Below are 24,846 nucleotides of genomic sequence, written 5' to 3'. Positions count from 1 at the left end.
TTCCATTTGTCAAGGTCTGTGGGCAGGGCGTCGGCGTGGCGAGGTGGGCAGGAAACAGCCCTTCCTGTCCGAGGAGCAGACCCTGGGGGCCCGCCCCCGCGCCAGCTGCAGCGAGGGTCCCCATTCCCGCCGCAGCCGCCCCCAGCCGGTGGCCCGAGGGGAGGCGGCCCTGGGTTAGGTGGCCCGTAGGGACAAGGCGCTGGGTCCCCGTCGGGGCTATAGTGCTGTCCCCCCCCCCACCGCCGCCGAGGACTGCAGGGGGGTGGGGCAGAGGAGACAAGGTCCCCGAGACGCACGGACGCCCCCAGGCCGCTCACTGCCCTGAGCACAGTCGTCCCCAACACACTTGTCCCCAGCTGCTCCACACGCCCACGGGTGGCATTTCACAGCCGCCCGGTCGTCTCCACCGGGTGAATCCGTAGCAGGCGTCTCTGGCCTCCACCCCCCCCGCCCCCGGCAGAGCACTGGTTCCACCGGCCGGCGGCTGTCCCCGCACCCGCGGCTGAGCCACATCTCTGGGCGACTCGGGGCTGGACGGGAAAGCCCAGGGGGCCCCTGGGGGCTTGGCGCCGGGTCGCCGAGACCCGCTGGTGCCTCTGGGGGCTGCGGCGGGGCCGTGCCCGCCGACCGGGACGCGTGTCCCAAGCGGGGAGGGCAAAGCAGGACACATAGCACCCACGGGCGCCCTCTGACCTTGGCCCCTTTAATCCTCACGCCCCTGCACGGCCTGCCGTCACACCCCAGGTCCCTCCCGGGAGAGGGAGCAGGCACTCGGGGGGGGGGGGGGGGGGGTTGGCCGCCTCTGCAGCGCTCTCCTGACTTCACGTCGAGGGAGGGGCAGGCCCCCCGCCCTCCGCCCTCCTGAGCAAGCAGACAGGCAGGCGGCCCCCCCTGGCGCAGGTGGGCTGCTTCCTCGCCCCCGTCCAGCGAGTGCAGCAGACCCTGCTCTGCCCGCCGCACCCGACCTGCGGATGCCCCAGGTCGGCCCAGGCCCAGCCACCACCCCCACCCCGGCCCTGCCGACCAGCCCTGCGTTTGTGCTGTGCTGACCAGCCGTCCACGGGGCTGGGTCTCCTCCCCCTAATCTCCCGCTCCCCAGGAGCCCACAGAGGGGAGAGGCGCCCAGCGCCGCCCATGGGGACGGGACCAAAGGGCTCGTGCGCACTGAGTGGCATGTGCGCGGGGAGACGCCCGTTCCGGACCCTCCGGGGCCCCTCTCGCCCGGCCCGGAGCAGAGGCCGTCCGCCCCTCTGAGTCTCCAGTCCCTCCCAGGGCCGGCTCACCCGGGACCAGAGCAGCCGACGCTCTTCCCTGCCCCCCCCCACCCCCCGTGGTTCACCACAGGACACGGCAGAGCCTGGCGGGTCGTCTGTCCCCTCGTGCTGCACAGCCACCGAGCGCCATCTGGGCTCCGGGCCGCCTGAGGGGTGTCAGCTGTCATGACAGGGAGTGGGGGAGACGAACCACAGGAGCCTTTGATCCGCAGGCCTGGCCGCCGTCCGCCTCGGGCCCCAGGGCGCCGCACGGGGACACGGCGCAGGGACACGGCTAGGGACAGGGCGCAGGGACGCTCTCTAACCACATTACGGGCGGGCTCGGCGCCTGCCGGGGCGGCCGGCCTCCCCCAGATCTAATAAAGAGGGAGATCTTATCGCTGCTCTGCCTGCGCCGCCCGAGACCAGACCGCCGGGACCGGCACGTGGCCCAGGGACAAACGCGCCGAAGTGCACGTCTCCCTTCTTCCGACTCTTCAGTTGTAGACGTTCAGAGCCGCAACCCCCTTCCCTCCCACGGGGGGGGGGAGACAGGCGGGGCGCAGAGATGGGGAGGACTCGCCCTGCGTCACAGCCCCCGGGGGTGACCGCGCGGGAGACGCCGAGAAGCCGGGGGGCGGCCGACGGGGAGAGCCAACCTGGCCGACCCTGGGTGGGCCCGGGCGGAGGGAACAGGGTCAACGGGCGAACAGGTGTTGGTCTCCGTCTCCCCGGGAGCCACGCGGCGCCCGCGGGGCTGCGACGACAGGCGAGGAGGTCCCGCGGGGGAGGGGTGTTGTCCCGGGACGGGATTCTTACAGCTTTACAGACATGCAAGAACCCACGTGCCCCGGCTGCAGTGAGAGCTCTGCGACCACAGCAGCACGTAGACGGGGCCGGAGACGGTTTGGCGGAGCCCAGGGCGCCGCCGCTGGGGTGGTCCTCGGGTGTCCGATCTGAATGGGGGCTGATGATGTTCTAAACTGGTCGGAAGCCGGTCCCCGAGCCCAGTGGGGGGAGGGGGTGTGTGGGAGGCAGGGGTGCGGCTGAGGGACCCTCCTCGCCGGACCAGGGTCCGAGAGGTAACTGCGCCGCCGTGTCGTGAGGGAAGAACAACCCTGCCGTCCCGCCGGCGACGGCATCACCCGTCCTGGGAAACCGCCCCCCCAGCAGGACGCCTTCTCACAGGGTCCCCCGCGCCGGCGCCTCCGTGGAACAGCAAACCTCCCCCGCGCCCGACCGTGGAGAGCGAGGACGTAGAACGCGCAGCCCGAGGGCAGGAGCCTGCGCCCGCGTCAGGGGCGCGAGACGGCTCTGTGCTCGGGCGGAAAACTGGGGTCCATTCGCACAGGCCGTTCACCGCGCTCCAGGCCCCCCAGAGGTTCCCGCGGGAAGGGGGTGCAGGGCCCAGGCGGGGGGCGGAACCCGTCTGCACCCCCCTCTGCTGCCCCCACCCCCGGCCCTGGGGGCGGATCTGACTGCGTCCGGCCCGGGGTCCCTGTCCTGCCCCTGGAGGCCCCCCTCACCCGCACGTCCCCGACTGGTCCTTCTCTGGGCACGCCCCGACCCGCTCCCCGTGACCCGCACGCCCCGGTTCCCACCTGCCACCTGTCTCCCCACCGACCCCTCGCACCGCGTGCTTACGGCGGGCGGGGGGGCGCTTCACTCGCACGGGTGAGCGTGTTCAACGCCCCCCTGAAGCCCAAAGCTCGGGCCTGTGGACCCACTGCGTGCGTTCTGTAGACACACGGGCTGACGCCAGAGACACCAGAGGCCTCCTCGCCCAAGGTCCCCCGGCCGGCGAGGGACGGGCTCGGGCTGAAGCCCACGGCCCACCCCCGGGCGCCGTCCCTCCCCCACACCCCCACCCCGCACACCGCGGCCCCTCGAACACACGGCGTCGGCCCGCGTCACGGCAACCACGCACAGACTTTCCAGAGAAGGGCCCAGATGATGCGAATCCACGTGGAGAGGTCTCAGACAGAGTGACTCCGTGGTTCGTGTGGCTTAAAATAAATACGCACGGCTGGACTCCTGGTATTTTTGGAGAGACGCACACACACACACGTATACAGTGGAACGTGCCCCAAGGAAAGCTGTGCTTACGTGCAGGGAGGAAGGGTGGCGATCGGGGCGTCTCACAGCGGTTTTCCTGGGAAAGCCACTCAGGGAGGGCTTCCTGGGGGCGGTGTCACGAGGTCCCACATCATCTTCACGGGACTGCTTGGGCGATGGGCGGGGGGGACGGGTGCCGGACAGGGAGGGCTCGGGTCTGAGGAGCTGAACGGAGGGAGTGGGGGCAGGGGGGGGGTTTCTGGTCTGGGCACAATCCTGAGCGAGTCCGTGGCCGTGAGACAAAGCATCTCGGAAGTGAGCGGGAAAGGTCTTTGGGGGTACACATCAACTGCCCCCCCCTCGGTCCCAACGTCCCAGCGCTGACAGCCGGGATGAAGGACAGTGTGTGGTGGGGGGGCCGGTCCACCCGGGCATGGTCCCAGGGGAGCCAGGAGCAGGAACCAGAGCGGCCGAGGCGTCACCAGCCCCCGAGGACCCCCCGCCCCCGGCTTCCCAGGAAGTCTGCGCAGACAGACGCCCTCCGCGTTCATGCCGGCCCCTCTCCCCAACCCCCGTCTCCCCCGTGCGGCCCTGCCTGCGGTCACGCTCGCTGCCTCCGGGTCCCCGAGACCCAGGGCCCACAGCCGCGGTTGTCACTCGGGTCAGACGGGGCGGCGGGGCCTGGGGAGCTGCGTCTCCTGCGCTCGGGGTAAGTCAGACCCTGTGGCCGCACGGGCCGAGGCGCCCAGGGAGGCTCGTTTCAGCCGTGTGAAAAGCTGGGCACGGCGGGCCTTCCGCTCAGAACCAGCTCCCCGTCCGTCCGTCCATCCGTCCGTCCACATGGGGACGCAGGAGGGCGGGCCGCGTCCTACCAGGGGACGCGGGGCTCGGCGGGAGGGTCCCCCTGGGGGGCAGGGACGCCCCCAGTCTCCGAGCGACGGTGCAAAGAGGGGACCAAACCACCTGCTGCCCCAGAAGCTGCGGGCTGTGAACACACAGACAACAGTGGGAAGAAGCCCCCCCAGTCGGAGGGGCAGTTCGGTTTCTGTGACGCCGGGAAGCAGCGGGGGGTGCGGGCGGGGGAAGACAAGGGAAGTGGCTGGTCCACAAAGATGGGGGGGCAGGGGCGTGGGGGGGGGGGCGGGCGGTCGGTGACCTCAGGGGCGCGTGTGTGTGTGTGTATGTGTGCGTGTGTGTGCGTGCATGTGTCCCAGTCTGGGTGCTGAGGTCAGCGGCACTGTGGTGCCCAGGACAGCCGGGCCGCCTGCAGACCCAGTGGGGGCCGCGGGGGCCCGACCCTCACGTCTCACAGGAGGTCGTGCTCCGCACAGGAGCCCGTGGCCGAGAAGAGGGGTGACACTCGGCTGGGGCTCCCGTCTGACTCTCTCCACGGTGGCCCCTGGGGCGAAGCCGCAGCGCTGGGACGGACGGCCCCTCGTTTGACGGTCTCACGTCCGTGGTCAGAAGCCGAGAGTTACCGACGCAAGCCTCCCGTCCCACGTGCTCCGGGGCCCCAAGCCTCGTCCTGTCCCCTAGGCAACCTCAGGATGCGGAGGCCACACCACGGGTTTACAGCGAGGCAGGTCGCTGGGGTCGCTGGAATCTGAGCCGGCACATTAGACGTGGCGGGGGGTGGGCGGCGTCCAGCCACCCCCTCACCTGGGCCGGGGTTGGGGGTGGCACCTGCGCAGGCTGGAGCCCAGCAGCGCCAGGCCCGGCCGGGCCCGGCCACGGGGCAGGGCAGCCACCCCGAGGCCCTTGGCTCCGCACGACCGAGACAGGTCGTGTCTCTGAAACGCCCCCGGCACTGGGCTGGTGATGGCTGTGGCGGGAACATGGACTCACAGCGTGTTCTTGCCACAGAAACGATTTATCGGGGAGGACACTGTTCTCCGGGGGGGGAGGCGCCCCCAGAGCAGCCTGCTGACCTCAGGACAGACGCGCATCGGGGTGATGGCACCGGGGAAGCGGCTGTCACCGGGCTGTGCTCTCGGTCCGTTCCCTTCAGACACTCGGGGTACGGGGGGGGGGGCTCCTTGTTGTCCGCGCCCGCCTGAGGCAGATCCACGGAGTGGGGGCCGGCTGCCCCGACACCTGGTCTGGCACGCACCGGCGGGGCCCGCGGAATGTCCTCGGGCGTCGTCCGGCCCGGCCGCGGAGCCCTGTTTGGGGGGCGGGGGTGTCCCTGACAGAGAAACCTTTGCCGACTGAACAAAACGGGGAGGCCGGGCCCGGCCCTCCTGGCACCGGGCGGGAAGAGCGACCGAGCCTGTCTCCAGGCCTCCGGGCCTTCCTCGGCTCCGTGGGGAAGCCCGAAGCCACCGCCCCGCCCCGTCCTCTGTGCCCGTCACCCCACAGTCCCCTCCAGTTGTCGTCCGCCTTCGACCTTCCACCCGGTCTCGGGCGGGGCCACACACCCCCACCCCCCCCCCACCCCGAACCTCAGCCCGCCGCCCCGCCATTGCGCTCTCCTGGGCACTCCCACCTCCCGGAGAGAGCCGCCCACCCCTGGCCACACCTGCCCGCACCCCACTCACTCGCGGGTTCCCGCGGGTGGGGTTCTCTGTCGTCTCCAGGTGGCTCCCGCGGTCAGCTGGCGGGAGTCAGGCCGGAACCGAGTCTGCTCCCCTCCCCCTCCCCCTCCCCCCCCACCTCAGTGCGGAACCTCGCATCTCCGTCCCGTGGGGCTGCCGGGCCGGCGCTCGGGCCCAAGTCAGACTCTCCGTCCCGCCGCCCACCTCCAGCTCCCGCCAAGTCCCCAGTGCACACCTGGCGCGAACCCCGACACCGGGCCACCACGCCATCGGTGACACCCAGGACACGCTCAGGGGAACCCGTGCAAACCACGGGGCCCCAGGCCGGGGTCAGAGACCCGGAGCAGGTTCGGCGTCGGGGAAGACAAACCAGAGAACCAGCGAGAGGCCGTCCCGGCGGCGAACCGTCGGTGAGTGCCCCCCGGGTGTGAACGCAGCGCGGGCCCCGCCCCGTCAGGTTCCGCTCCTCGAAAAGCACGGCTGCCACAACGCAGGGTCCGCTCAGCGTCACGGCCGGCGGCAGGGCGGCCTCCCGTCTGCCCTCGGGGCCACGAGGTCCCACCGCCCTGCTGGGGGGGCCGGGCAGCCCGCAGGGCACAGGCACGTGCTTTTAAAAGTGTCAGGACGCAGCGATTCCGTGGCTGGTGTCTTCGCCCCAAGACACTCAAAACCCTGACTCGGAAAGACGGAGGCACCCCGTGTGCGCTCACTGCGGCGTGAGGAGCGGCAGCCAAGCCGTGGACACGGCCCCAGGGCCCCCCGCGGACAGCCGGGTACAGACGGGGTGCAGGGTCACAGGGGAGCGGTCCTCGGCCGTGAGCAGGACGAGCGCTGACCGTTTCCGACGGCACAGATGGACCTGGGCGGTGTCACGCTCGGCGAGTAGGTCGGACGGACGGGGGCGAACACCGTGTGGTTTCACGTGTCGGTGGGACCCAAGGGGCAACTGCGTGAACCCACGAGAGAGAACGGACTCTCGAACGAACGCAGAGACCAGGCTGGTGGTTGGCGGGGGGAGGAGGGGCCGGGGGCTGCGTGGAGAAGGTGGAGGGAGGGAGGAGCCCAGACGGGCAGTGTTGGGCCTGAGGCACAGGGGATTCGGTCGGTGACCCTGTGTAAACGGGGTCGGTGCCGGGTGAGCACCGCGAACATCGGGGAGACCGCTGTGCCAGGTGCGCGGCTGTCTGACTCCCGGGCTGTGCACCTGTCAGCTGTGATGGGAAAAAGATGTATTGAATGTAAAAAAAAAAAAAATGTGGAGGCAATGAAGCAGCACATTAGGTTCATAAAACCGGAACAAGGACAGTTACCCCGACGGGGCCAGTAGGAATCCTGGAAGTTCAATGTGTAGCCCCTAGAATTTCTAGAAAGGAAACACCTGTGTTAGGGGTCCACGGAAGAGCCACCACAGCCGGACCCAGAGTCCGCGGGCGGGCAGAACAGCGTTCAGACTGTCCTTCCCAGCGTTCCCCGGGGACTGAGCGGGACGGAAACACCCCAAGGTGGGGGGGGTGACACCGGACCTCGCCCCCCCCGGGAGGAAGCCGGCCGCCCAGACAGCAGAGACCCCGGGCAGTGCGGCCGCGGGCAGAGCACGGCGGGCGGCGTCTGGCACCGCGGACAGCCTGGGACCCCCGCGTGGACCGTCCTCAGTGTCTGCTGGACACGGAGGGAACCCCTCGGGGCCCCCCCGGCGGACCTCGCGGGCCCGCAGCCAGGCTGGCAGGCTTCGGGGCCGGGCAGCACCATCGGTAACAGACGCCAGAGGCGTAAACATCGCACCCTCAACGTGCTCGGTGGAAAGGAACCAGATTCCACAACCAAGACTCCCAAACCAGCCTCCCTTTTTTTTTTTTCCTTAAGAAACACCAGGATCCGGGAAGTCCACACCCACAGACCCGCGCTGACAGAAACACTAAACCCAGGAGGAAGATGAAGGGAGAAAACAAAGCGGGAGACACAAAGTAGCTGCGGGTGGAAACGTCGGGGACAAGCCCGGCCACTGTGACCGACTGACTACCTAGCAGAGAAGCAGCGACCGGCTGTGCCGCGGGCGTTTCTCCTCAGCCGGACAAGAACTTCGGCCGGACAAGAATAGAAGATCCCGGTGGCAGAAGGAGGGGTGTGTGGGGGCTCGGGTTGTTGATTTACTTGAGGAGAGCAGAGAGTTATTTAAGAGACGCTTAGACTTTAACTGAATACGCGTATTAAAAATCTCTGGGTAGCTGTTAAAATACTGGAGTGTGTAACTACCGAATGAGTCCAGCCTGATAGGAAGGCACGGATAAGCTCAGTGCTTAGAAAAAGGGGAAAATGTCCACACGACATAGGATGGTAAGGAGATACCCACAGATATTACCGATCACCAGTTGGTAAGGAAGGGAGACTATTGGATTTGAAACATGGAGATACGTTTTTTAATGTAAGAAAGACCCAGAAATGATGGGTGAAGGCCTCTACTAATCAAAACAAAGGTGAGGCAGAAATGGTAACCTCGGACAGGAAAGGTTTTAGAGCAAAATTCGCTGGAAGAGACCATCGCAGGCCTGATACACAGGTTCCTAAAAGCCACTCCACGAAGAGGCACAAAGGCTGTGTGGGCATCCGACAGCAAAGCTTCAGAGTCCACGGAGCAAATACGGCTGGTGACTAGGGGATTCTGAAAAGTCCATCTCCTGCTGAGAACACTGAACTGTGTCTGTCACTCACTGATGGACAGGAAGGCACGGAGAAGATTTGCGTATAATCAATAATCATAACAGCTCCAGGTGTGTGGGACCTTGCCCGTCTCTACCAAAAAGAAAATGCACATTCTCCCAAGCATAGAAGGAATGTTTACCAAAAAACTAACAGAGAGCAAATTTCAACAGAATTTGACATTTCCAGACCTCATTCAATTACAGTGAAGAAAGTCTTACTGTAAAACTGACACTTTTTGAAAGTGAGCTACAGTGACAACCCCCCCCCCACCCTGCATTTCTTAATGATCCCGGGGTGGAAGGGTCATACGGTGAAAGTGACAACACCGTTTCCAAGTGTCGGTACATCCGTCCAAACACACTGTGATTCATCCCCTGGAAACCCGGAGTCTGGGGCCCTGGGGGCCCCCGTGGAAGCATCTCAGCGGCCTCCTGGCAGAGCCCCGGCCCCAGGTGGGCTCCTGGCCCCAGGGGACCCAAGGGCCCTGCCCTGGATTAGCAGTGGCCGCCCCGGTGGAGCCGGCAGAGCCCCAGGCGCCTGCTGGCCTGGAAGGAATGCAGCCTCCCCCTCAGTGCAGGCTGCCCCCCTCCCCCACCCCCCCCCCCCCCAGCTCCCCGGGCTTGGGATTGGCCGCCAGCCCCCGCGGCGGCAGGGCAGGGCCTGCTTATAGCCCGCAGCCGGCCGGCCCTGGTCAGTGCCCAGTTCCGTTCCCAGAGAGACTCGCTCAGCTCAGACCCCGTGCTCCCAGCCGAAGAGCCAGCCGCCAACATGTGCAAAGGCCTAGCAGCCTTGCCCCACTCCTGCCTGGAGAGGTGAGAGCCCTCATGGCTGCGGCTGCGGCTGCAGAGGGGCGTCTGTCCACCCCGGGAGGGCACCCCACTGGGCCAGGAAGCAGGGTTGGGGGAGGCTGGGTTGCGGTGGGGCAGTCGGATCCCCCCGTGTGCACCACTGCGGGGGGTTTGCAGAGCCGGGCCGGGAGGCGGAGGCGGCGGGGCACCCCCGCACCCCACGGCACCCCGAGCAGCTGCCACAGCCCAGACACCCGCTCTGGCGCCTCGGTGTTCCGGTCTGTGAAATGGAGCCCAGCCCGTGGGCTGCAGGCCGGTCGGGAGGGTCGCCGGCTGGACAGGGAACTCGGGGGACCCGTCCGGCGCCTGCGGGTCCTGCGTGAACGCCAGCGGGGAGGGAGGAAGGTGGGCCCACAGGAGGCACAGGGCGTCTCGCTGCTCGGTGCCCCTCGACCCCGCGGGGAGGAAGCAGCCGGTTGTAGGGCAGAGCAAGGCCCTGGGGCAGGAGCGGTTTGTCGGTTTGTCGGCCACCAGTTCCTCTCAGGGCAGCGGACACGCCCTGGAGGCCCAGCTCCCCTGCAGCTGGGTGCTGTTCTGGGCCGGGGCGGGCGGGGGGGGCGCCGTCCTAGGCGGGCCACGCCACGGGGACCCGGCCCGGCTGGTGAGGAGTTCACCCCGGCGACCCCAGCTGACACACGGGAGGAGGGGCTCCCTGGTGTCTCTGAGGAAGGGGTTCGGCTGAGTTTGGGCCGAGCCCTGGTTGCAGGAGGGCAAGGGGGGCCGGCCTTCATACCCTGACCCCCTCACCAGGCCCCAGCGCTGTCTCCCCACGAGGCCATGCGGTCGGTGGGCAGCCGCGGCCCCTCCTGTCCCCAGCTCAGGGCTCAGGTCTCCTCCTCCGCGGCTTCCACCCGAGAAACAGCCCCCGAAGGGTGTTCAGAGAGACGGCCCCACAGCGAAGGGGGTTGTCTGTCTCCGAGGATGCGCAGACAGGACACAAAGCCCGCCCTCGCTCCCTGCTGTCAGAAGCGAAGGCTGTTTTTAAAAAGACACAGAACAGTAGCTTGTTAGGCTGCAGTGGCTGGACTGTGACCAGGGAGCGACACTGGCCATCGGACCCACCTGGGGTGGGGGAGGCGTCCCTGCTGGGGGCTCTCGGCCTGGCCCTCACTCCCCAGAAAGCCCGAGGGCGGGAGACCCGGGCAGGCGAGCGGCGCCCAGGTGCCCCTGGAGGTGAGGCGGTGCCCGACGGTGTCCCCCCCCACCCACCCCAGGCGTGCAGCTCTGAGAACCACAATCCACACCCCACACAACTCGAACGGGCGCCTTTTGCCCTCCTGTTGCCCGAAATCTTTCCGTCCTTGCCCGTCGTGGCCGGAGCCACCTGGTTCTCTGGGAACCGGGCACCTCTGCAGTGCAGTGACACCGGCCTGTGGCTCGGCCCTGGCGGCCGGGAAACGGTCACTCGGCGCCGGTCACCCGCTCGGCGTCACTGCTGACGTTGCTTTCGTGTTGCTGCGCTGTGCACCTCGGTCCCCGAGACACACGGCGGGGACGTTCCCATCCCTGCCCCCGCCCGGCGTTTCACAGACGAGGCTCCATCACCGCTCACGGCCCCTTCTTGCACCTTCTACCGCAGCCAGTGCTCACGCCGCCGGACGCAGCTGCCGGTGACGGGCACGCCGTGCTCCCCCTGAGGGGGGGCCGTTGGCGCGCCGGGCTCCTGCACCCCTCGCTCTCCCGGCAGGCGGCAGAGCCCGCCATGGTTGTGTGCGTCCCTCGCCCCCCGTGCCCGTCATAAATGGAGCCCCTTTCCGGTCACCGCGCTGCCGCGGGGCTGCTGTGGGGACAGGCGCCGGGGAGCGGCGGGGCTGGCAGCCTGCATGAGGAACGGTCCCCCACCTCCCGTCCCCGGGTCCGCACGCCCCTCTCCCCCCCACACCCCCTCCCTGTCTTCTCTCCAGGCTGCTAAGGGGCCCCGGCGAGCCTCTGTGCTTAGGTCAAGGTGTCTAACATCCGCATAAAGTAAATTAGGACGACACGCGCATACACGCTTTGCAGGGCAACCTGTATTTCACGGCGAGCCCTGCGTCCCACACACACGCGCCGGGGAGAGCAGGCTGGGTCTGGCCGGGCTCCGGTCTGCACCCACGGGCCGCCTCCCTCGCCCTCTGGGGCTCTGTCTCCTGGGGCACGACGTGAACCCAGGGTGAATGACCCCCTGGCGTCCCCCTCCGGTCTCCCCTCACGCTCACACACAGGGAGACGCAGCGGGTGCCCGGGAGGAGCCAGAGATGCGCTGAGAGGGAACTTCCCCTGGCTGATTCCCCCTAAAAGTTGGGGAGCGGGGAAGAGTCGGCAGTGGACTCGTCGTGGCCCTGAAGCGGCCCAGCCCTGCGCCGAACGCCCAGCTGAGGCCGATTTACGGGAACGCAAATTCCGCTCGTCTGCAGAGAGCTTTAATCTTAGGAAGTATTTCCGTCTCCGCGTTCAAAGAGGCATTAACCAAGGTCCACTTTGATGTATTTATAGGAGCTGTTCTTTCTCTGTCTATTTAGATCTCCGAGACGGTTGCTGATGAAAACGCAAAGTTGACCTCGCGTGTTTTTATGTGTTTAAAGAGAACAATAATCCCGGCATCTGAGCCGGCAGCGGCCGCCCCCCGCGCCCCCCCGCCCCCCCGCCCAGGGCTCAGGCCGCCGCCACCGGAGCCTGTGGGGGGGGCGGAGCCTGTTGGGGGGGCAGCCCAGGCAGCTCGGGGACAGGGGCTGAGTCAGCTGAGGGGCCTGTCTTCGCCCGGTGACTAATCCACCTGCAATGTCAGACTTCGTCTGAAAACTCACTTTATTTCCGGAGCCTCTTGAGCTTCCCTGAGGGAGATTAATTTTTAAAGCGAACAGCGCTCTTTGGGAAAAGATGAGAGTATTCTGACATACAGAGTGTAATTATTAGGGTCCCCAAAATGCCACCCTAATAGCAGGCAGCCAGCGCGATGACAGTTGTGTTCGTCCACCTCGGGTGACGGCCCGATACCCAGTGCGCCGTCCCTGCGGACGGGGGCAGGGAGGGACGGCGGGGGCTGAGCTGCGGACAGAGTTCCTTCGCCACAGGGCGGGGATCGGGCGCCACGGACCCCTCCCCTCCCCTGCACCGCGAGGGTCTGATTCCTGCTGCTGGGAGGGGGGCGGGCGTGTGGCCACAGTCTCGCGGGCTCAGCCGTCTCTCGGGGGGCACGCCGGCGTGTTCGGGAGCTGCACATAGCGTGTGGGGACGTGGACACTCTGGTTCCGTGTTTTACTGACCGTTCCGGTCCCTCCCCCTCCCCCGTCGTCTCTGGTTTAGGTGGGTCTCACGGGGCGGTTTAGGGTGGGACGGCGCCTGGAGGCAGGGCCTCTTCCTGGGTGCCTGGGTGGGGGGTCGGCGGAGGGGGGCGTTCAGCCAGGGAGGGGCCCAGCCTCCAGGGTCTGCCGGGGTCCACGGAGCCTGCTTCCTCCCAAGCCCTGCCGGGGTCCACGGAGAGAAACGCCGAGCGAGCGCGGAGTGAGTGGGGACTGTGGCTCAGGGAGGACGGACCCGGACCGTCCGAGGAGCCGGGAGGCAGAGCTGCGGCTGAGCGTAGTAGGGTCACACCCTCCGGGAGCTCGCGGTGGGGGAACCGGGCCTCGAGACACAGCTGGCCGCAGAGGTTCCGGCGCAGCTCTGAGATGCCGAGACAGCGAGCCAGCCGTGTGACAAAACGGGGCGGTCGCTAGGAATGCCCCCGGTTCCCCCGTCGCCGATGCAGCGGCGTGGGTTGTGTCTCTGGGCCGCTCGAACCCCTGTGCTGGCCCTCGGGGGGCAGCCCGAGAGCTCGCTGGAAAATCTCACCCCCCCCCCCGCCGTTCGGAGAAACAGGGGGAAGTGCCCTGGGCGCTGGGACCCCCGGGGAGGGAGTGAAAGTGCAAGCAAGGCGGTGGGGGGGAGGTGAGGGGCGGTCCTGGGGGCTTGGGGAGCTTGTGGTCCAGAGATAGCTGTGCCTGGCAGTCACACGGGGCTCGGGACGGCTCCTGAAGGGGCCGGCGGTCGGCCGGCTGCAGACAGGAGGAGGGCGGGGGTCCCGGCTGCGGCCCCGCCTCCTCTCCAGGCCAGCGGGGGTGGGGGGGGGACACACTGAATTTCCGGCCCCGGGCCCCGCACCGCGGCAGACCCTCCAGTGCCCCTCCCCCCCACTCCTGGCGCTCTCCACTCAGGAGATTCATGCAGGGGAAAGACTGGTGTCTCCTCGGCCTAAACATTAAATTACCAAGAAGACGGACGGACTGTCCTTGGCACGCAGGGGACGCCTGACGGCCACCGAGGGCGGGAGGCCCTCGGCCGTGGGGGGGGGGGGGGGTGGTCACAGAGCCGAGCTGCCCCCTCTCACGCAGGCCGGGTCTGGCTGCGGGTTCTGGCCGGCCGCCACCCCCTCCCCCTCCTCCCTGGGTCTGGGCCGGGCCAGACTGCCAGCGTCCAGCGCAGACAGCTGCTGGGGCCCAGCGCCTGGCGTTGGGAGGACCCTGGGCGGGTGACCTGGTCTGTTTTCCCTTTGCAGCCGGGCCCGCTCCCTGTCACGGAGGGATGATGTCAGGGGACAGGGCGGGCTCCAGGGGCCAGCTCTGATGGCGTCCATCTGTCCGTCCTGCTGGCCTGGACGCAGGGACCTGGACCTTAACTCCTCGGGTCAGGATCCCGCGTCACAGGAGCCAGGATGTGGCTGGAGGCCAGAGACTCCGGGTCCCTGTCTTCCTCCTGGAAGCCCCCAATCCGCTCTCAGGCAGCAGGGGTCTGCGCGGCGCTGCAAAGGCAGAGCCCCGGCGGGCACGGAGCTCGGAACCCTGGTGGACGGTGGCTTTCCCACTGCCTCGGACGGCAGCTCCTGCAATGACACCTTTCGGGGCGCTGGAGAAACCCAGAGGGAGGAGGGCGGAGGGTCCAGCCCGCCCTCTGCCCCTGCCCCGCCCCGGGAGCAGCAGCCAGGGGGTGGGCAAGAGGGACCTCGGAGTGGGGGGCAGCCCCCTGCCCCGGCCCTTCCTCCTCGCTGTGTGTGCTTGGGAAAGTCTCCGCACCTCTCTGGGCGCCATCTGCGAACGAGGGCGCTGCTCCCCCCGAGGCAGGAGCCTCAGAAATCAACGAAACGGTGGTCGCGCTGATTTCTTCCTGGGCTTCCCCATCCCCCCCGAGTCTGTCGTCAACAGTACAGAGGAGCCCTGGCCGGCCAGACGGCTCCGTGGGCTGGAGAACCATCCCACAAAAACCCCAGCGTGCGGGTTCGATCCCAGGCCGGGCGCGCCACCCAGCAGGCCACAGGCCTCGGCTCTCCCCCCCGTCCTCCCTCCCTGTGAAACCCAGAGAAGCGAGTCCTCGGGCGAGGAGGACCGGGACGGTGACGACGACGAATTTGTGAGGTGGCACCATGCTTTTGCCATGTCACCCGTAACTCCCTCAGCGGCTCCTCCTTTGAGAAGCCACGCCAACTCTTCGAGAAGCGTACGGGAGGCGTTAGAAACCACGCCCGTTCCTAAAGACGGACGATTCTTTCCCGCCGGGAGCTGGGAGGCGGCGTCCGGACCTCCTCGAGCTCTCCCGGTGGCTGGAGCGTTTGAATCGGGAGCCAGACGGGTCCCGCGAGCTTTCCTCTGGGGGCAAACGTTATCGTTTTCGGGTGGATGGGCCCTCGCTGTGGACGAGGGCTCTGCCCACCAGTCACGGCCCCGGCTATGTCTGCAGGATCCCTTTCGTCCCCTAAGGCAGCTGCGTCCCAGGACTAGGGCGTGGCCACCCGGGGGGTCCTTTGGGAGCGGCCACCCAGGGAGCGGTGGGAGGTGGTGTCGGCCGTGGGACCCACCCTCCTCTGTCCAGGGGGCTGCTCAGCCCGCAGACCCCGCTTGTCTGTCCCCTTGCTGCCCCTGGGCAGCCATGTGCAGGTCCCTGGACCGTGTCCCCACCCTGAGCCCGGACCCCCCACTGGGCGCCTGGCACCCAGGAGCCACCCCGCCCGGGAGCCCCAGCGCTGCGGCTCCGGACTCTGCGTGCCCCGGGCAGACCTCACTGCTGCCCCAGGAGGAAGGGAAGGAACCGGCTGAGAGCACCTGGCGACAGAGGCGGGGACCTTGATCGCTCCTTCGGAACTTCCAGAAAATGTCCTCGGAAGACGTGGGCTTCTCCGTCAGCTCGGGGAGGACCCCTGAGGAGCTGGGTGGGAGCAGCACCCACGCCCCTGGCCCTGGGGGCCCAGCCCCCTCCCGCACCCCAGCAGCACCCCCGGGCAGCGGACCCTCCGGGGTCCTGCGACCTCTCACAGGAAGATCTTCCCGTCCTCCTCGCGGCTCACACCCCCCCTTCTTGCCCGGCGGCCCTCCGGTTCAGCTTGGGCTGGGCATTTGCCGTCACCTAGCTTTGTCCTCTGCTAAGCCCCCGCGTGCTGGGCATTGTCAGCCTCGCTGTCTCAGCAGAGAAGAAGCAGGGAAATGTCCCATCGGGCCCGAGGTCGGACCATCCGCTGCACGCCCGGAGTTCTGGTGTGCTAACTTCCGGGGGGGCCCTCCCCCCACCTCCGAGCCGCAGCCCCGGAACAAGGGGCACCTGTCTCCTCTCGAAGGCGGGAGCCGGGTGAGGCCAGGAGCAGGGTCTCCTTGACCTTGGGGAACACGCCCCCCCACCAGGCCCGACAGGCAGCGGTGGCCTTACTGGGGTCTCAGAGAGCAAGTGGAGAGACAAGCGTGTGAACCAAGAAGTGGACCTTGGAAACGAGGGTCTTGAGACCAACGAGGTGCTGGCACCAGACGCTGGGCTGGGCCACGGGGCTGGTTTGAAGTCCAGTCCGCCCTCCGGACGGGACAGTCGCTCTGGGTCCAGCCGCCGGCGGGTCTGACAAAGGCACCAGTCTACCCGGCGCGCCACGGCGCCGGGTCTGCGCCTCCGTGACCCAAGTTCACGGGACGGCGGGACGGGACACGCTGCCTCGTGGGACTCAGTGTGACCAAGGGACGCGGTCCGCGTGGACGCGGAGGAAGGTCTCGGTGAACTGTGTTCTTCTTCCCGCCCTCCTCCTCCTCCGGCACCCTTTACCCCCCACCTCTCCTCCCTTCCTCCGCATCGTGCACCGCAAACAAGCAACAGGGAACCGCGTCTCGGGTCCCCCCTCGTGACCGAGAGCCGAGCAACATGAGGCCACACAGCGGCCGGCCCCGCCCGGGCCCCGAGAAGCTCCCGTGGGAACGCCCGCTGACCCGTCCGCCTGCGGAACTCGGGATAAATGACCCGTCACCTCCTGTCTTCCCCGACCGCAGGGCCGTCCTCCCACTGGTGGCCGTCTGGCCTCCCAGCGGGGCCGCCGGGGTCCGGCAGTGCTGCCAGCAGTGCGGAACAAGCCGGGGGCGGGAGGGCGCAGGGGCCGGAGGGCGCAGGGGCCAGATGCCTCCGTCCTGTCCTGTCCTGACCCCTGACTCTCTCCTTCGTCGCCCCCGGGAGCTCTCTGATGGATGAGTGGTCAGCGGCAGCCCCGGGACCCTGGGAAGCGGCTTTCTTTCCGTGGGAATCCCCGCCCGGGGCGTGGCCGTGCTCGGAAAAAACAACATTCTCCCTCGCTCTGTTATTTTATTTTATTTTTGTTTTTAAAGATGTTATCTATTTATTTTTAGACGGGGGGAAGGGTGGGAGAAAGAGAGAAAGAGAGAGAGAGAGAAACATCCATGTGCGGTTGCCTCTCACTCGCCCTTACTGGGGACCTGGCCCGCAACCCAAGCACGTGCCCTGACTGGGAATCGAACCAGCAACACTCTGGTTCGCAGGCCAACACTCGGCCCCCTGAGCCGCACCAGCCAGGGCCATTTTAGTTTTAAATCGCAGTTCAGGGCAGGTGACGTGCCAGCGGGACTCGGGGCCTTGCCGGGCCACAGCGGGGTCTCGGCGTGGCGCTCCGGGCCCTGGGTGTCTGGGCCGTGCTCCCCGCCAGGCTTAGGGTCGTGGACTCCAGACCCCTGCTGAGCACCGTCTGCTGGGGTCCGTCCTGGTCTGTGTGTCTGTCCCTTCGAGAAACACCCCTTAGCCGACATCCCCGAGTGAGACGCTGTCGGTGGGGAAGAGAACGCACACGCCCGCGTGGGAAGAGAAGGGGGACACGGTAGACTGCTCACCGTGGGCCAGGGGCTGGGCTCGGCTCTTTAGTGCGTTACCCCTTCAGCCTCATAACATGTACACACACACACACACACACACACACACACACGTGTACACACGTGCGTGCAGAGGCGAGGTGGAAACTGTACCGTCGCCATGTCACGTAGAAAAATGGCAGCTTGGAGTTGAAGGAACTCCCCGAGATCACCCAGCTGATCAGCAAGAGCTGGAGGCGCAGAATTCATTCATTCACCCTTGGTGCCGTTAAGTAGTAATGTCCCAGAAGCTGAGGGGGACGACTACCAACTACAATAGACGGGTACAAGCTGGGCGTTAAGGGAGAGGTGGTGGTGGTGATGCTGATGATGGTGATGGTGGTGGTGGTGGTGATGGTGATGATGATGATGGTGGTGGTGATGCTGATGGTGATGATGGTGATGGTGGTGATGATGGTGATGATGGTGATGGTGGTGATGCTGATGATGGTGATGATGGTGGTGATGCTGATGATGGTGGTGGTGGTGATGATGGTGATGGTGGTGATGGTGATGATGATGGTGATGATGATGATGGTGGTGATGGTGGTGGTGGTGATGCTGATGATGGTGGTGGTGATGCTGATGGTGATGATGGTGATGGTGGTGGTGGTGATGATGGTGGTGGTGGTGATGGTGGTGGTGATGGTGATGATGGTGATGGTGGTGGTGGTGATGATGGTGATGATGATGGTGGTGGTGGTGGTGGTGATGGTGATGGTGATGATGGTGATGATGATGGTGATGATGGTGATGGTGGTGGTGGTGATGATGGTGGTGATGATGGTGGTGGTGGTGATGGTGATGGTGGTGGTGATGGTGGTGATGCTGATTATGGTGATGATGGTGGTGATGATGGTGATGGTGGTGGTGGTGATGCTGATGATGGTGATGATGGTGATGGTGGTGGTGATGATGATGATGGTGGTGGTGGTGATGATGGTGTTGGTGATGATGGTGATGATGATGATGGAGGTGGTGGTGGTGATGCTGATGATGGTGGTGGTGATGATGGTGATGATGATGATGGTGGTGGTGATGCTGATGGTGATGATGGTGATGATGATGATGGTGTTGGTGATGGCTACCGTGTTCTACCTGCCACGTTGGGGCCAAAGCCAGGCCCTGGGTTCAGGCGGGAACTCTGAACAAAGCAGGTGCTGCCTGCATGGCCTGGGGACCAGACACTCCCGTGGGAGGGACCGATGGCAGCCCAGTAACGTGAGGGCCGGGGGGGGGGACGCCCAGGGCTCCGGCAGCGAGGGGGGGACGGCCACCCCACCGCACGGTCCTCCTGCTGCCACACGAGGTGCAGTGGGGCTCCTCGGGGTCGTGGCCTGTGTTTCCCACCATCGGTGCGTCCCGCCCGGTTCTGCCAGGAAATGCCTAACATACGATTCACACGTGTGTGCCCCGGGGGCAGCTGTGCCACGCGTGTCCAGGGCAAGGGACATCGCCGTAACCCTGAGACGCCGAGCACAGGGGTTCATGAACAGGCGGCTGTGGACAAATCTTGCTTGAATATCATTGTGTTATTTTTAACAAGTCGGCGATGTTCCTGTCCTCGCTGACCTGGAAGGCCTTCCGCACGGGGCACGGTGAGGCAGTGACGTCCACTCTCGGGCCACCCACGGGCAGCAAGGAGCCCGGCGGCCCGGGACCCGTCAAGGGTGGGTTTCCCAGCCGGCGGCCGCACGCAGGGCACACATTCACAGCTGCGCCGTCCTGAGATCAGTCAAACCGTCTGCAGGCTGAACGCACTGACGTGAGCCATCGAGAGAGAGCATTGGCGTCCTCCAAACTTTTAATTAAAGCTTCACCCAGAAGGTGGGAGGGAAGGGGGCCACGTAGGAGGAGACGGAAACCGCCGCCCGCTCACCGGCGTTGCCGCGGCGCGGCCGGGAGAGACGCCAACTGAGTCGCGGCCGCCGAGGCTGAGCTGAACCGAAAACACGCTGGGAGCGTCCTCCGCGGGCGGAGCTGCCCGAACGTGGAGTCTGTCAGACGCAGCCCTGTGCGTTCTGAAGGGGAGAGTAGGGCGGCGGTTTCGAGCCCTCATTGGTTTCATCTCCCATTTGGTGGGTTTTTCTCCGGCGTTTGTCTCGGCCTGGCTGCCGGGGGGGGGAAGGAAACGGGGGGGGGGGGTCTCGGGAACCCGTCAGCGGCGGGGCAAAGGTAGAAACACTCGGTCCCTACCAAAAGAAAATATTCCAAGTGCCGTCCGCTCCCGCATTTGCCAGCTTTGTGGCTGTTAAACCTCCACCGCTCCGTGAGATGCAGTAATGACATTCCTTCTCTGTGTTCTCGCAAACTCCTGATTAAACCAGCGGACATCGTGACGTACATAGTCTAACTATGTCTCTTTTCTTTTTAAAGATTTTATTTGTTTTTAGAAAGGAGAAGGGAGGGTGGGAGAGAGAGAAGCATAGTCTATGTTTTAACGTCGAGGTCTGAGCCTGTGCAGAGCCCGGAGGTGAGCCCCGGGAGGGTGCTCTCCAAGGACGGCGTTTCTGTCCCTCGCCCGGGCACCTCGGAGTCTGGGTGGGCTCTGGGGCGGGGGCTCCAACTCCACCGGCGACGCCCCCAGAGCCGGTGGGTTTCTAGGCACCCCCCAAAGTCCCCCGTGAGCAGAGACACGGTGCAGCTGCTCTGGGGTCTGATCCATTCTGGTCCCAAAAGGGTTGCGTGGACGTCTCGTCGCACAGCCACCACGTACGGACATCGCTGTCCCGGGGCCCGGCACCCGGGCAGTGAGCCGTGGGAAGCGCTGGGACAGGTGGAGTCGGCAGGACAGGACGCCGCCCGTCCCCAGCGGGGGCGTCTTTGAAGCCCACCGTGCTGGCCTCTGCCCTTCTGTGTTCGGAGCCAGAACTGCTGGGGGCTGGCACTGCACGGGGTCCCCGTCCCCGCGCCTCCACCAGGAGGGGGCGCCGCGGGGTCTCTCCTGCGTCCCTCCCGACCGCGGGCGAGACCCCTCTCCAGCCTGGCAGGCGTGTCCCTTCGTGCCCACCAGCTGCTGCAGCCTCCCCTCCCCCGGCAGGCCCTGGGACTCGCCCCGTGGGCAGGGGGTCCCACCACCCATGCTCCGCTGCCCTGCGGGCCTCCACTCCTCGGAAGCTTCTAGAGACTGAGCTGCAGGCCCCAGCCGACTGTGAGCTCCCTGAAGGCGAGGACCACCCCCGTGCATGCTCGTGGGTGCCGTGCGGTGGCCAGACGTGAGCGGGATCCCGGAGGCGGTCAGTGGAGCTGCAGGGCACTCGCCCGCTTGCCTGCCTCTGGCGAAAGCGAACGGCTCAGACGGAGCCCGAGAGGCACGGGAGACAGGAACGGGACAGACGGAGGGAACAGCAGGTGAAAACCTAGAAGCCAACCGCACTGAGGGCCAAGCCCCGAGCGTGTTCGGTGGAGAATCTTTCCTTGAAGAGCAGAGAGTGCGCTCCCGGTCCGGGCTGAGCGTGGAGACGGTGCACGGCCCGTGTGCGTGTGTGTGTGTGTGTGTGTGTGCGCGCGTGTGTGTGGGGACGGGGGGTGGGCACAGGCACAGGAGGGGCGAGGGGACTTCCTCCAGGGGGCAGGGGCCGGGACCCGGCCCAGGGGACGGGCCGGCGCTTCCCGCCGTGTCCCTGCACAGGAGCCCGGCAGGCGGCCACAACTACCGCCCGCCTGCCCCACCGCAGGGGGACAGACACACAACCGGGGACTCGTGTCTCCAGAGGGACACCACGGGCGGTGGCGGGTGTGGTTCTCAGTGCCCTGTGGGACTCGGGGGGGGGGGGAGGCTTTGATTCGGTGACGGACGCCGCGGAGGAGCGGCACCGAGTGCGGATGATGGAGGGTGACCGCACACCCGGGACCGACTCCAAGGAAGCTGTCGTGTGTCCGTGTGTCCGCCGGCACTGCGTGGCTCACACGCGTGACTGATCATCTGGGACTTCTGCTCGGGGGGCCGCTCCTCAGTCCCAACGGCAGAGGGTCAACTGGGGGGTGGGCAACTCGGGAAACGTGCAGAGCCCGGGCTCAGAGCCTCCCGGCCCTCTGGTTCCGCCTCCGTCCCAGCTTCGGCCCCGACGCGGGGGCCGCTGTCCCAGGCCCCCCGTTGGCCTCAGCCGCAGAGAGCGTCGTCCCCCGGGGGGGGGGGGGGTCGGGTGCACAGGACCCGGGAAGGAGAAGGCGGTGGGCAAGTCACAGTTCGCGACGCCGCGGGAAGCCCCGGCGTGACTGGGTGCCACGGCGTGACTGGGTGCCTCGGCGTGACTGGGTGCCACGGCGTTTTGTGAGTTACACGCGGCTTCTCTCACCTCCCTCCCCCTCCCTGCACGATGGCTGCTCTCACGCATCTTTCTTCCTGGGGCCGTCCCTCCGCCGTCCCCTGCGGACCGACCGGTGATGGGGTGTCCCCGGCCCCGGAGCCGCTCTGGCCGCAGCGTGCGTCCCCCCCCCAGCACCCCCACAGACCTCCAGGGCTTTGCTTGGGACCCGCCTTGCCCAGGAGATGGATGTGAGGGGATTTGTGAGCGGCACAACCAGGATATTTTTAGTTCTCTGCGGCAGATATTTTTGCGTGTGGACTGTGTCGCTAAGCGCTGGGCTGTACTCGGGGGTCAGAGGTATTTAAGACTCAGTTTCCCACTGCGGGCTGTTCTCACTGCGGCCCGGAAAACAGACACACACATCAGTAACCATCATGCCGCTTGGTGGACTCCATGGTAAAGGTCTGCGTGAAGTGTCCAGGTGACAGGGACGGGCGGCTTTTTGGCTCCGCCCATCTACCACGGCGTGTCTTGTGGATTCATGTGTAAGATTTGCTGGGTTTCGCCCCAGCTGGTGTGGCTCAGTGGGCTGGGCGCCGGCCTGTGAACCAAAGGGTCGCCGGTTCAATTCCCAGTCAGGGCACGTGCCTGGGTTGCGGGCCAGGTCCCCAGTAGGGGGCGCACGAGAGGCAACCACACATGGATGTTTCTCTCCCTCTCTTTCTCTCTCCAGTCCCCTCTAAGAGTAAATACATAAAATCTTAAAAAAAAAAAAAGACTTGGTGGGTCTCCTTTTGAGTTCAGACGCGTGGTGACAGACAACTCAGCAGGGTGGTCGTGAAACTGGGCGTCGCACCCCTGATGGAGCCGTGCCCGGGGCCCCGACCACGCGGACCCTCTGACGCGTGGGAGGCAGCGAGGAGTGTAACACACAGAGGCTCGCCCGGGGAGGGCTCGCGGCCCGGAAGGCGCCGCAGCGGCCACTCCGGGACAGCGGGCGGGGGGCTGGGACGATCGGACCCCGAGCGCGGGCAGCAGGTCCCACACGGGGCCGTGGTGGGGCCATGGCCAGGCTGGGGAGGCGAGTCCACGGCGGGACGTGGCCGTTTCCCGGACGTCGGGACGGAGGCCAGGCAGTGGGAGGGGTCATTCCTTTCACGTGTTGGGCGTCTCGCTGACATGGGGCGGCGGCCAGAGCCCGCAGAAGCCCCGAGGGCAGTGCGACGGGGGGCCGTCTGCGGACCCCCGGCTCGGACAGCCCGGCCCACCCTCACCCCTCGGGGCCGGGGCTGGGGCCTCCAGAGACTTCAACTCCCCGCCATTCCTGTCCCCACCAGTAAGACGGGAGGGGCGCCACCGCCCCTGCCGTGTGCGGAGTGACACGTATGAACTCAGGTGCAGGCGTGACGACGCATGTTAACCAAGGACACGGCACGGCCTCGGTGACGCTGACTCCCGGGACCCGAGCACCCCGCCTCCTGCAGGGGCGCCCGGGTGCTCACGGGTCCCTTGTCCCCTCCCTCTGTCTCGTCCTTCAGGGCCAAGGAGATCAAGACCAAGTTGGGGACACTCCTGCAGAAGCCGGACTCGGCCATCGACCTGGTCATCCCGTACAACGAGAAGCCAGCCAAGCCAGCCAAGGCCCAGAAGTGAGTCGTGGGCGTGGGTCACCCCCCTGGGTCCCCGGAGCGTGGTGGGGTGGGGGGCTCGGCGCTCAGCCCCCCGCCCTCAAGACCCCTCGGGCTGCCCACTGAGCTCGGGGGCCTCCCCAGGCTGCTGCTGCCTGGGCATCTCTGTCCACTCTGGGTCTGGGGCGCAGCTCTGCACGTAGGCAGGATGCTGGAAAGTAAAGGGGAGCCTCCCACCCCGGGACCTCGTTGGAGAGACCGACCAAACCTTAAAACGTGGCACCCGCCACCTCGTCCCCTGGTCGCTTGCTGCTCTGGGGTCAGGTGACCACTTGGGACCCACGGAAAGCAGACCACTAGTGCGCACCTGCTGGGGGTCTCCGAGCCTCCCTCCCCAGCAGGGACGTGCCAGGGGGAACCCCCCTTGAGGAAGACGCCCAGGTCAAGGCTGACCATTTAACCCCTCGGTGTCTTCCCTGAGCTGTGGCATCTCCTGGGCCCACAGGGGGGCAGAGGAGGTGTGAGCCCCGGACCCGCTGTTTCAGTTCAGTGCACGTCGTCGGGCGATTCCCCCCCAGTTCCTGCATCAGAACCCCCACCACCACCACCACGGGGCCCCTGCGGCTGCGCCTCACCCTCAGCTCCCCGCACGCACCCCCCAGCTCCCCGCACACACCCCGTCCGTTTGTGGGAACCGCGGTTCTAAACACGGGGCTGGGAGGCAGGGAACGTGGCCCCTGTCTGCCCCGGCCCCACCTGACTCAGGACCGCGGCTCCAGCAGCCACACCCCTGACCCGGCACAGCCCGTCCCTGCCGGGACGGTGACACTCAGTCTCCCGGGAGCCCGGGGGACGGTGGGAGGAGAGAAGCCGCAGGTGTCCACAGTGCGTCCCTCCCCGCCCAGGAGCTCCGAGGCGGCCGAGGAGGGTGGCAGGAATAGGGGAACCCCTTTAACCTCCACCTCTTTTTAGATGTGACCGTTTGTACAAAGTGGCCCATGTTGTGTCCGCACGGATGACCTTGGGCTTGACAGAGTGGCCTGGCTGGGAGCCGGCCGGGTCCCTCTTCGTCCATCCTTCTTCCGTTCCCCCAGTGGGGGGGGCGGGGTTCCCACCCCCTGTTGGTGCTGCTCCAAAGCCCCCCCCCCCCGCCAGAAGGCAGGCATCACTGCATCTCCTGCCCTCAGAAAGGGGGCGCTCGTCCCGGTGGGGTGCGGGTGCCAGGAGGAGAGGACCCCGTTTTGGAGTGGCAGTGGGTCAGAGAGTCTGTCTGGAGGTCAGTGGTGGCGCTGGCCGGTCCACTGGACGTCCCGTCACCCGCGAGCCCGGGAGCGGGCTCCCCGCTAGGCACCTCTGCTCCGGGGGCCCCTCACGGACACCCGGACTCTTGGGGCTGCAGGGGTTCAGGGCGAAGCAGTTTGGGAGGAAACCTGCGGCCATTACTGGACGGTTCCCTTGCCTTCCGAC

General features: G+C 66.7%; 1 protein-coding gene across 1 annotated transcript in view; it reads left to right on the top strand.

Annotated features, from left to right (window-relative positions):
* Nucleotides 1-9,225: 9,225 nt before the first annotated feature.
* RGS5 (regulator of G protein signaling 5) overlaps nt 9,226-24,846 on the top strand; it is a 30,444-nt gene continuing 14,823 nt past the window's right edge. The window contains exons 1-2 of the mRNA XM_045838480.1: nt 9,226-9,354; nt 23,290-23,400. Coding sequence (XP_045694436.1) covers nt 9,311-9,354; nt 23,290-23,400 — 155 coding nt within the window. The 5' untranslated portion in view covers nt 9,226-9,310. The remainder of the gene's footprint in view (nt 9,355-23,289; nt 23,401-24,846) is intronic.

The sequence above is a fragment of the Phyllostomus hastatus genome, unplaced genomic scaffold, assembly GCF_019186645.2.
Source record: "Phyllostomus hastatus isolate PE091 unplaced genomic scaffold, TTU_PhHast_1.1 phas_contig_283, whole genome shotgun sequence".
NCBI classification, from domain to species: Eukaryota; Metazoa; Chordata; class Mammalia; order Chiroptera; family Phyllostomidae; genus Phyllostomus; species Phyllostomus hastatus.
The sequence above is the reverse complement of the archived record's forward strand: the minus strand, read 5'-3'. Positions and strand labels throughout refer to the sequence as shown.